The sequence below is a fragment of the Urocitellus parryii genome, chromosome 5, assembly GCF_045843805.1.
Source record: "Urocitellus parryii isolate mUroPar1 chromosome 5, mUroPar1.hap1, whole genome shotgun sequence".
Taxonomy (NCBI): domain Eukaryota; kingdom Metazoa; phylum Chordata; class Mammalia; order Rodentia; family Sciuridae; genus Urocitellus; species Urocitellus parryii.
This window is the reverse complement of record NC_135535.1, coordinates 36,144,689-36,157,592: the sequence shown is the minus strand read 5'-3', so window position 1 is coordinate 36,157,592 and position 12,904 is coordinate 36,144,689. Positions and strand designations below refer to the sequence as shown.

The window sequence follows — 12,904 nt, the reverse complement described above, 5'->3', positions numbered from 1 at the left end:
TGAAACGCGTACTTAAAGTAAAGAAGTATCTAGAACAAAATTATGTTTAATGTTAGACTTGGTGATCAAATATGTGATTTCTTTTGAGTAAAAATAACTTCTGGATATTCTTGCAGGTTTGAATGATATAAAGAAGCTTCTAATGATCATTTGGCTTAACTCCTTTCAAAACAAGATAGCTTTTAGAATTGTGTTATTTTACCTTGTTAAAGTTTTTAGAAATTCTTCCCCAAAGGAAGGAAACAAAAGATATCAGAGTTGTTCATAAATTTAAATCCTTTTTTGGTAACTGACTAGAGTTTTGCCATTTTTTAAAAAGTGAAATTTTTCTTTTCCAACATATTTTTGAAAAACACCAATGAAAGGAACCTAGTTAATCCTCATGAATTGTTTTCATTTTATATATGAATCCAATTATTAGGTTTGGTCTTTAGGTTAAATGACCCCACTAATTTAACCCAACTTTAGAATTTTTAGTGACTATTGTCACTTTTTTCAAGTTTCTCCAAATCTATTTGAAATATTTGAAAATAGACAATAAAAATAAACTCAGAAGAATTATTTAAAATAAAATACAAGACTATTTCTTGGATCCTGTAATAAATCAATTTAATAACCCAAATTAACCAATCTTCCTATTATCCCTCCCCTGACAAACAATACTTAAAGATTTTACTATTAGAATAGAGTTTTATTTATGTGCCTTTGTCTCCTAGCTGCTACCTGCTAATAATAATTCTATATGATAAATACAGTAAACAGTGAGATTCAATGTTATTGTAATTTTCTTTAATGAGAGTTCAGCTAAGCTTAAAGAGAGAAATGTATAACTGTTATTCACTTCCTTAATTAACAATAAACCTTTCCTGACTGAATTTTTTTATTTATAGTACTGTAGCATGGAAAAACTTATCCAAACTATCTAATTAACAAGAAAAGCAAAATGATTATAATATCCCTTCAAAAAAAGTGTTGCAACTTGATTGTAAAAGAGGTCAGAGGAATACAAATGGATAAATAACCCAAAACACTCTCTAAATAAAATACAAATTAGGGCTAGAGTTGTGGCTCAGTAGTCAAGTGGCCCTGAGTTCAGTCCCTGATACAAAAAAAAAAAAAAAAAAAAAAGACACTGAAAGAAACTCAAAAGTCATGTTAAGAGATCACAGCCTTTATAAAAAAAAAAAGTATAAAAATTACTTATTATAAAGCTTTGCATATTCAAATGGATCTTTAAAATCTTAACTTGAATTGTTTTTAACCCTCCTTTTAATTGCCAAAACTTATTTTTCTTCTTTAAAGGAATGTTTAATGGTGGGTCTACATACTTGTGGTGATCTTGCTTCAAATACTCTGCGAATATTTGCTTCCAATTCAGAAATCAAGGGAGTTTGCAGTGTGGGTTGTTGCTACCACCTCTTATCTGAAGAGTTTGAAAATGAGCATAAAGGTACAAAGTTCTCCATCATAACTTTTTAATTATTTGAGTAAAAAGGGCTGTTTTTTTATTTCACACACTTTTTTTCTTTTTGCCATTGTTGTAATTTGAATTAATATTTAAGATTACATCTGATTTCCTTGCAAATTTAATATTATGGTATATTTGAAATTTGATGCAGCATCACTTTATATATTTCAGTATGGTTTATTTGCTCATAAAATGGTCTAATTTGTCCTGAAAGCTTTGCAAATATTTGAAAATTTTATGTGATACATATTTTAGAGAACTTCTGTTTAAAAATCTTGTGAGGTATGCATTTACTGAGACATTAAAGCTAAGTTATTTTTTCATGAATAGTGTTTCAAGGTTTGCTTTCATTTCCATAGCCTTCTCCATTTCCAAAGGAATATTGATATTTCTAAAATAAAATAATAGTTGAAGAGTTAGCCCACCAAGATTTTAGAAAACTACAAGACTGCTTGCATTAAAATAATTGTACTCAAATTATGCTCCCTGGATTTAGATGCCTGCAGAGCAAAGTACAAAATAGGTTGGGGAATTTGAAGCACCTCATAGCCCTTCATCCAGAGTTCCTGATGAGTACATTTTATATGTTAAATTTCTCCATAAAATATGTGTTCAGAACTGAAGCTTCAGATTACATGGTTAGTCTATTAATATTAGCAGTTCTCTTTTATATTAGTTCAATGAATTTTTAGATCAGAAAGTTGTGTACATAAGGATGATCTTATTTATTCTTATTCTTAATATTAAAGCCCAGTTGAATGTGAAATTTTCATTATTTTCATTTAGTCAGGTCCAGGAGGTTAAAGTAATAATTATAGAAGTCTATTGAAGTGAGACTAAGTGAAACCATCTTTGGAAGTGGCAGAATGTTTTATGAAATAGAGTTAATTGAATTAGAATTACTTTGTCCGGGTTTTGAAAAGTATCTTATAGGAAAGATGCCTAAAAGTAAAATTATGAATACAAAGAGATAGAATGAAGGAAAAAACAATTGGCAAAAAGTTAGCTATTGCTTAATTTATATGGAAAATAAATGAGTGCTAAGCTAAGTACAAAAATATTCAATGTGAATATTAGAGGAAAAAAGTAAACTTAAAAATAGAATAAGAAAATGTTTCTATTAAATTATATACTCTGATACCTTACAATATTTTTATGTATCTCTCCTAAAGGAAATAAAGGAGAAAAATCTTGAATGAAATCACAGTTCTATAGCTTTTTAAATTTTAAATGTGTAATAGTTTTCTTAATCAGTAATATTAAACAACTCTAGATAGATAAGCATTGGCTTCTGGAGTATATCATTTGGGTCTTTGTTCATGTGCTTTCTAATCTGTCGTACAATGAAATGCAATTTAATATTGGCCCAATTTAGAGGCAGAGGTAAATGTTTCTTGTCTTTAAATTCAGAGATACCCTCCTACCTTTTAGGGTCTTTAGTTTCAGCTGCCTGCTTCCTTCTTTCAGTTCATCATCATTGCTCCTAAGGATGCCTTCTTCCAAGATGCCGTTCTCTGTTCTTCAGGCAATATCTTCTTTAAACTGCCATCACTGGTCCTTCTGGACCTTAGCAAACAGTTCTGTACTTTCAGGTCTCAGACCTAGCCTCAGTACTTCCCCACTAAGAATGACATCCTCTTTTTTGAGCAATGTACTCCACTCTTGCACACTATTTTCTCCACTGTCCCCACCTTATTTTTCTTTTGGAGTGATTCCTAGAGCCAGTCAAGCTGATCTGAGATGTTTCTTTCCTAACATGTTTAAATCAAAGTTCATTGTGTAGTTGTAGGATATGATAATTTTATTTCTTCTGATATTTGTCAAATATGTAAAGAGTCCAGTTAAGGTGAAAATCACTATTTTATGGCAACTGGAAGGTATCAGCAGTGGTGCATTTTTCATTGGTATCTTGTTCAATCCTATTCATAAAGAGATTGGCAGAAGCTCCTTGCCAGGATTGAAGAAAATTAAAACGTTATTCCTTTGACAGTCTATTTTAAATCACTCTTCAGGTACCTTTTCTAGTAGATTATTGTGTTAAATAGTTAAGAAGTATTCATTGACCATATATTCTAATTAAAATGAATTTAAATAGGACAGGTTAGATAAAGAGTTCCTTTGAAGAGCCTGAAAGGAAAAAGGAAGGTTGGTATACCCACATATTTTGTCACTTCCATTTCTTTCCTATCAAGGAAAGATTTGATAAATTGATGAGCCTTCAGTGTATAGACACTTAAGTTTATAGATGAGCCTATAGCATATTTATATACTTTTGTGTCTTCCAAACTAAGCACATTAACCAGTCATGTTTAACTTAAACATGATTGATGTAGATTGTTTGTATGATGGGTATTGAATAGATCATTGAAAATAAGTGACTACAATAGAGCTTTATTCAACTAAAAGTAAAATTATGTAATTTTCAGGAAAATGGATAAAGGTAGAGACCATTATGTTAAGTCAAATAAACCAAACTCAGAAGGTCAAGGGTCATTGTTTTTTCTCATATATGGAAGCTAAGAGGAAGAAAGAGAAGAAAGAGGGCAGGTATCTCATGAAAATCATAACAAGATCAATAGAAGAAAGGGACCAGGGGGATGGGAGGCAGGAGGGAGGGAGAAAGTACTGGGGATTGATATTGGCTAAATTATATTGTTACATTGTGTGCACATCTGAATATATTACAATAAACTATATCATTATATACTACTATAATTCACCAATTAAAAATATGAATAAAGAAAAAAAAATCACTGTTCCCTACCTTGGCAGCTGCATTTCATACAAGTAAGAGAGAATATGATTGAAGTGAATAAACTTATATTTACTACTACTATTTTTAAGGGATTGTATTTGGCACTTTTTATATGATAAAAGGAAATTGAAGAGGGGCTCATTCAAAGTCAATAGTGGGAAATATTAGAAACTAAATAGATGACAAGCAGATCTTAACCCAGTAAACATTCATTGAATGCCAACTGTGTACTATTCTAAGTGTTGGTGATACAGAAACATATCTTTACCTCAGAAAACCTTTTTGTTTATTTTTAAAGTTCTTTATTCTAGGAACCAGGTAATACTTGCTAGTAACTTACCAAAAAGAAAAAAAAATGTAAAAATTTATTTAGACAAGAAAAATACAAATAACAGAAAAAAATGAAAATACAAACTTCTTACCCCCTAACCTTCCCAGGATATAGTATATATACACACATACACATACTATATTCTTATGTTTTAGGGAAACAAATATGTAAACTTTTCCAGTATCTTACTTATCCTTGATCTCACATAATATATTTGGTGATTTTTCCATCAGTACAGAAAATGTTCACTTAGTCTTTTTAATGATCCCAAGATTATTTTATACACTATATTTATTTAGTCCTAAAAGTTAATATTTGCCTAAAGTGGTACTCTTTGTTGTGTTTTTTTGCTCCCCATGTTTAGCTATAGTACTGAATTCTTTCTTTTTTAAAATTTTCTTTGTTCTTTTTTAAATGTACATAACAATAGAATGTATTTTGACATATTATACATACATGGAGTATAACTGATTCTAATTAGGATCCCATTCTTGTAGTTGAACGTGATGTGGAGTTACACTGGTCATGTATTTGTATATGAATGTAGGAAAGTTATGTCCAATTCATTCTACTGTCTTTCCTATTCCCATGTTCTCTCTGTTCCCTTCATTCCCCTTTGTCTAATCCAGTGAATTTCAGTTCTCCACCCTCCCCTACCCCTTATTGTGTGTTAGCATCCACATATCAGAGAGAACATTTGGCCTTTGGTTTTGGGGGATGGGCTTACTAGACTTAGTATGACACTTCCCAGTTCGATTTACTGGCAAATGCTTTAATTCCGTTCTTCTTTATGGCTGAGTGATACTCTTAAATCAAAATTTACTGAACAGATGATGGGTTCAATGTAAAATTTAGAGATCACAAAATATGGCACCAGAGTTTATCTTTGTCATCTTATCCTCAGACATTAGTTTCAAAATAGTGTAGTAAATGCTCTTAAGATATTATAACAGTGTCGTTTTATTGCAGAGGAGCATATAGCTCAGTAAATAAAGACGTGGGGTAATAAGTGTTTCAAGTCAAATTTCCTTCTCTTGACTTTCATATTAATTATTTCTTTTTGTAACTCTCTTTTTTCCTGTTGTATATTTCCTCATATCTTTCTCACAGACAGTGATAATCCTAATAATCAATTCTGAAAAAAGGCACAATTTGTAGAGCAAATGAGGCATCCTTTTTCATTTCAGTTTATGTTATAACCTGTTTCCCCACAACCTTTTCTTGGTTCACTTAGTTGACTTATTAGAACTCAGTAATTTACAAGATATTCTTTGGAAAATTCTAAGTAAATTAGTTAAACAAAATACTTCCAAATTTTTGCATACTAGAAATGGAAGCCTCTGTTAACATATTCTTGAGAATTGGTCTTCGATCCTACCTGGTTAAAGGCAATTTTGCCATTCCTTACTAGAGTGGAAGTTAACCATTGTTCACTGTGAGTTAATAGGACATTTTGGTCTCAGGATTCAGATAAAAAGAAGTCTTTTCTGCAATCTTTGTAATGTTTTGAACAACCAATTAAAAAAAAAAAGACAAATAAAAAAAAAACACAAAATTTTTTAATTTGAAAAAAAAAAAAAGAAGTCTTGAAAAGTGTGTTTAGAACACAAACTGGTTGCTATAGACTCTTTATTTTCCCTCCCTGTAGGCATAGCCAATTCATGGTAACATCTTCCAATCAAAAATATCCACAAGGAACCAGGCGCAATGGCACAAGCCTATAATCCCAGAGGCTTGGGAAGCTGAGACAGGAGGATTATGAGTTCAGAGCCATCCTTAGCAACTGTGAGGCACTAAGCAACTCAGTGAGATCCTGTCTCTAAATAAAATATAAAATAGGTCTGGGGATGTGGCTCAGTGGTAGAGTGCCCCTCGGTTCAATCCCTGATACCCACCCCCCACAAAAAAAAAATATCCACAAGGAATCATTGAGATTATCAAATAGATAATGGTAGGCTTCAGTGGGGGAAAGCAAATGTAATATCTTAGTCTTGCTGGCTTTCCTCATATATACCTGAAATGAACAGAGGATTGGTGTTTTGTGTGTTAGAAATACAAAGGATAAGCAGGAGGAAACAGTACGGAGAAATATAATGAAATGGGTGGAAATGTGTGCAACGAGATTACCCTCAAATACTTTGGAAATTGAGAGAAGAGGAAAATGTAGAAAAAACAAATAGGAAAAATAAAAGCAAACTTTGTTCATGATGTGGTTTTGTCTAGCTCCGGACTGCCGTATTTTCTCATCTTAAAAGCTAATTGGGAGGATGTGGGGAAGCCAGCTGGAGAGGTAACTTACTCTGTTCTTTACCACATCCCATCTCTATTCTTCTCATCTTATCTTTGCTAGAGAAAAAAAAAAAAAGAAGATATTCATTTCTGCAAATTTTTAACAGTGTTTCTCAACTCTTGCTGTCTAGCTAAATCAAATGTGACCCTTTTAGTGTGCCGTGGACCTTCTGACCTGAAATGTAATTTCTAGACATAAGACGTGAATTTTTGTATTGTTTTTTAAAATTCATTTTTAATTAATAAACAATATTGTATGTATTTATAGAGTATATCATGTTTTGATACATGTATACATTGTAGAATGACTACAAATCAAGGTATTGAACATGTGCAATACCTGTTAGTCAATTTTTTGTCACTGTAACAAAAGACCTGACATAATCAACTTATAAGAAAGAAAGATTTATTTTGATCACAGTTTCAAAGGTTTTAATACATGATTCTTTGACCCAATTTCTTTGGGGCTTTGGCAAGGCAGTAACATGGTGGAAATGTGTGGCAGAGGAAGTCTGTTCACCTCATGGCAGCCAGGAAGCACAGAGACAGACAGGAAGGGGCCAAGGCCCTAGTGTTCCCTCCAAGGGCATGCCTCCAGTGACCTAACTTCCTCCCATTAGGCCCCACCTCTTAAAGCTTCCACCACCTTCCAATAGCACCACAGGCTGGAGACTAAGACTTTTTAACATATGTTCTTTTAGGGGATACTCTAGTTTCAAACTATAGAACTTGTGTAGTTTTTTGTTGTTGTTGTTTTGTTTTGTTTGTTTGTTTGGGGATTTTTTTGGTGATAACACTTAAAACCTACTCTCAGAAATTTTCAAGTATATAGGTATTATCAGCTATAGTAGTCATGATGTACAATAGATCTCTTCTTTTTTGCGGGAAAGGCATGAACCAGGATTGAATTCAATTGCACTCGACCACTGAGCCACATCCCCAGCCATTTTTTGTATTTTATTTAAAAACAGGGTCTCATTGAGTTGCTTAGCACCTTGCCATTGCTGAGGCTGGCTTTGAACTCACAAGCCTCCTATCTCAGCCTCCCAAGCTGCTGTGATTACAGGCGTATGCTACCATAGCCAGCTAGATCTCTTGAACTTATTTTTTGTATCTGAAATTTTTTATCATTTGACCAATATCCCCCCCAATTCCCTGCAAGCCTTGAGTAATTGCCATTTTACCATCTGTTTCTAAGAGTTTGACATTTTTATATTTTACCTATAAGTGACATCTTATTTGTCTTTTTGTGCCTGGTTTATTTCACTTAACATTATGTTCTTCAGGTTCATCTGTATTGTCACAAATGACAAAATTTCCTTATTTAAAAGGTTGAACAATAACCTATTATGTATATGTCTACATTTTCTTTATCCATTCATCTGTTGATTGACAGTTAAGCCAGTTTTATTTCTTGGCTATTGTGAACAGTGCTACAATGATTATAAGAGTGCAGATATCTCTTAGACACTGATTTTATGTATTTCGGATATATATCCAGTAGTGCGATTGCTATATTATGTGATAATAGTTATATTTTTAATTTTCTGAGGAACCTCAATCCTTTTTTTCATAATGATTGTACCAAGTGACAGTTCCACTAGCAGCATACAAGGCTTCCCTTTTCTCTACATTCTTGTCAATTTTTGCTGTCTTTCATCTTTTTAATAAAAGCTATTTGAATAGATGTAGATGATACTGTGTGCTTTCAATTTTGCATTTCCCCGATGACTAATGATGTAGAGCATTTTTTCCTAAACCTTCTGGCCATGTGTATATCTTCTTTTAAAAAAGTCTTTCCAGGTCCTTTTCCAATTTTTTATTCAGTGTATTTTCTTGCCATTGAATAGTGTGAATTCCTTTCATACTTTAGAATTAATCCTTTATCAGAGGTTTGATTTGTGAATATTTTCTCCCATTCTATAGATTGCCTTTCATTCTGTTGATTATTTTCTTTGCTGTAAAGAAGCCTTTTAGTTTGATGTAGCCCCATTTGTCTATTTCTGTTTCATTGCCTATACTTTTGGGGTCATGTCCAAAAATCACCTTTGTCTAGATCAATGTCAGAAAGCTTTCTCCTTATGTTTTCTTCTGGTTGTTTTATAATTTCAAGTCTTTCTTTTAATTCATTTGTCCATTTTGTGTTATTTTTGTGTATGTGGTAAGGTATGGGTCCAATTTCATTTTAATTATTCAGTTTCCCCAGTACCATTTATTGAAGAGACTGTCTTTATCCCATTTTATATTATTGACATTTTTGTCAAAAAACATAAATAATGTGTGGATTTACTTCTCTCTATGTCTCATGTGTTATTGCCTATGTGTCTTTTCCCCCCCCAGTACCATCCTATTTGATTATTACAGCTTTATAATAGATTTGGAAAGCAGGTGGTGCGATGCCTCTAGTTTTGATCTTTTTGCTTAAGCTTGCTTTTTTCTTTCTTTAATATTTTCTTAGTTGTTGATTGACCTTTATTTCATTTGTTAATTTATTTATATATGGTGCTGAGAAGCAAACCCAGCGCCTCAAACATGCCAGGCAAGGGCGCTACCGCTCAGCCCCAGCTCCAGCCCTTAGACTGTTTTGATTATTCAGAAACCTTTGTGATTCTATATGAATTTATGGATTTATTTTTCTATGTCTATAAAAATATCATGGAATTTTGATAGGGATTGCACTGAATCTGTAGATTGCTTTGGGCAATATAAATATTTTAACAATGTGAATTCTTCCAGTACATGAAAATGGGATATCATTCCACTTATTTGTATCTTCTTTGGTTTATTTTATCAATGTGTTACAGTTTTCAGTGTGTAGCTACTTCATCTTCTCAGATAAATTTATTCCTAATATTTTACTTTGTTTGTAGCTGTACTAAATAAAATTGTCTTCTTGATTTCTTTTTCAGGTGTTCATTATAAATGTACAGAAATGTTACTGCTTTTTGTATGTTGATTTTGTATTCTATATCTTTACTGAATTTATTAGTTTTTTCAATTTTTTAAAATTTTAATTTGTTATATATGACAACAGAATGCATCGCAATTCATATTACACATATATAGCACAATTTTTCATATCTCTGGTTGTACACAAAGTAGAGTCACATCCTTTGTGTCTTCATACATGTACTTGCGGTAATGATGACCATCACATTCCACCATCTTTCCTACCCCTATTCCCTCTTTCTTTATCTCCTCCCCTTTTCCCCTTTGCCCTATCTAGAGTTCATTTAATCCTTCCCCTCCCCACAGCATATTATGAATTGGCATCCTTAAATCAGAGAAATATTCGGCATTTGGTTTTGTGAGATTGGCTAACTTCACTTAGCATTATATTCTCCAGCTCCATCCATTAACCTGCAAATGCTGTAATTTTATTCTATTTTAATGCTGAATAATATTCCATTGTGTATATATACCACATCTTCTATCCATTTATCAACAGAAGAGCATTTAATTTGGCTCCACAGTTTAGCTATGGTGAATTATGATGCTATAAACATTGATGTGGCTGTGTCCCTGTAGTATGCTGATTTTAAGTCATTTGGTTTTAGACCGAGTGGAGTGGCTGGGTCAAATGGTGGTTCCATTCCCAGTTTTCCAAGGATTCTCCAAACTGTTTTCCATATTGGCTGCACCAATTGCAGTCCGACCAGCAATGTATGAGTGTGCCTTTTCCCCTACATCCTTGCCAACATTATTGTTGTTTGTATTCTTAATAGATGCCATTCTGACTGGAGTGAGATGAAATCTTAGTTTTGATTTGCATTTCTCTAATTGCTAGAAATGTTGAACATTTTCCATATATTTGTTGATTGATTGTATATTGTATTCTGAGAAGTGACTGTTCAGTTCCTTGGCCCATTTATTGATTAGGTTATTTGTGTTTTTGGTGTTAAGGTTTTTGAGTTCTTTATATATTCTAGAGATTAGTGCTCTATTTAATGTGAGCGTGGTAAGAATTTGTTCCCAATTAGTAGACTCTCTATTCAGCTCACTGATTGTTTCTTTTTCCTGAGAAGTTTGAATCCATCCCATTTATTAATTCTTGATATTTACTCTTGCGCTATAGGAGTCTCATTATGGAAGTTGGGGCCTAATCCAATATGATGGAGATTTGGGCCTACTTTTTCTTCCATTAGGTGCAAGGTCTCTGCTTTGATTCCTAGGTCCTTGATCCACTTTGAGTTGAGTTTTGTGCATGGTGAGACATAGGGGTTTAATTTCATTTTGTTGCATATGGATTTCTATTTGCCCCAGCACCAGTTATTGAATAGGCTATCTTTTCTTCAATGTAAGTTTTTGGTGCATTTGTCAAATATAAGATTACTGTAATTATGTGGGTTTGTCTGTGTCCTTTATTCTGTACCATTGTTATACCAGTCTGTTTTGGTGCCAATACCATGCTGTTTTTGTTACTATGGCTCTGTAGTATAGTTTATGGTCTGGTATAGTGATGCCACCTGCTTCACTCTTCTTGCTAAGGATTGCTTTAGTTACTCTGGGTCTCTTAATTTTTCCAGATGAATTTCATGACTGCTTTTTCTACTTCTATGAGGAATGTCATTGGGATTTTGATTGGAATTGCATTAAATCTGTATAGTGCTTTTGGTAGTATAGTCATTTTGACACTATTAATTCTGCCTATCCAAGAACAAGGTAGATTTTTCCATTTTGTAAGGTCTTCTTTAATTTCTTTCTTTAGCATTCTATAGTTTTCATTATATAGATCTTTCACCTTTTTCATTAAGTTGGTTCCTAAGTGTTTTATTGATTGATTGATTGATTCTGTTGTAAATGGGGTAGTTTTTCTTGTTTCCCTTTCACAGGAATTATCACTGGTATACAGAAATGCCTCTGATTTATAGGTGTTGATATTTGTATCCTGCTACTTTTCTGAATTCATTTACTAGTTCTAGAAGTTTTCTGGTGGAATTTTTTGGTTCTTCTAGGTATAGAATCATTTTGTTGGCAAATAGTTCTAATTTGAATTCTTCTTTACTTATGTGTATCCCTTTAATTTCTTTCATCTAATTGCTCTGGCCAGTGTTTTAAGAACTATGTTAAATTGTAGTGGTGAAAGAGAGCATCCCTGTCTTGTTCCAGTTTTTAGAGGGAATGCTTTTAATATTTTTCCATTTAAAATGATATTGACGTGGACTTAGCATAGATAACTTTTACAATGTTGAGATATATTCCTGTTATCCCTAGTTTTTCTAGTATTTTGAACATGAAGGAGTGCTGTATTTTGTTGAATGCTTTTTCATCATCTATTGAGATGATCATATGGTTCTTATCTTTAAGTCTACTGAATTGATGAAGTACATTTATTGATTTCCATATGTTCAACCAACCTTGCATTCCTGGAATGAACCCCACTTGATCATGGAATACTATCTTTTGATACATTTTTATATTTGATTTGCCAGAACTTTATTGAGAATTTTTGTATCTATATTCATTAGAGATATTGGTATGAAGTTTTCTTTTTCTGATGTGTTTTTGCCTGGTTTTGGAATCAGGGTGAGATTGGCCTCATAGAATGAGTTTAAAAGTGCTCTCTCTTTTTCTATTTCCTGAAATAAATTGAAGAGTATTGGTATTAGTTCTTCTTTAAAGGTCTTGTAGAACTCAGCTGTGTATCCATCTGGTCCTGGGCTTTTCTTGTTGGTAGTCTTCTGATGGTGTGTTCTATTTCATCTCTTGAAATTGATGTTTTTAAATTATGTATATCATCCTGATTCAATTTGGGCAAATCATATAACTCTAGAAATTTGTTGATGCCTTTGATGTTTTCTATTTTATTGGAGTACAAGTGTTGGAGACCAGCTCCAACAGGGGGTCTCAGGAGACGAAGGATGGTGAGGAGTCGGCGAAAGAGGGGGTGGAGAAACAACACAGACACCAAAGTGAAGGTGTTGATCCCAATCTTTACTTGTGAAGTTGATCATATGTACTTTTCATTTTGGCAGGCTTACAGTACTTTGTGGTTACAAAACAGTAATCATTATTCAAAGAAACAAAATATTACGTAGTTACAATTAGAATAGAAGAATGT

At 32.8% G+C, this 12,904-nt stretch overlaps 1 protein-coding gene across 4 annotated transcripts in view; it reads left to right on the top strand.

Annotated features, from left to right (window-relative positions):
• Mettl25 (methyltransferase like 25) overlaps positions 1 to 12,904 on the top strand; it is a 107,226-nt gene that overhangs the window by 19,558 nt on the left and 74,764 nt on the right. For all 4 annotated transcript variants that reach the window (XM_026391428.2, XM_026391424.2, XM_026391427.2 and 1 more), the window contains one exon: positions 1,303 to 1,450. In XM_026391428.2, coding sequence (XP_026247213.2) covers positions 1,303 to 1,450 — 148 coding nt within the window. The remainder of the gene's footprint in view (positions 1 to 1,302; positions 1,451 to 12,904) is intronic.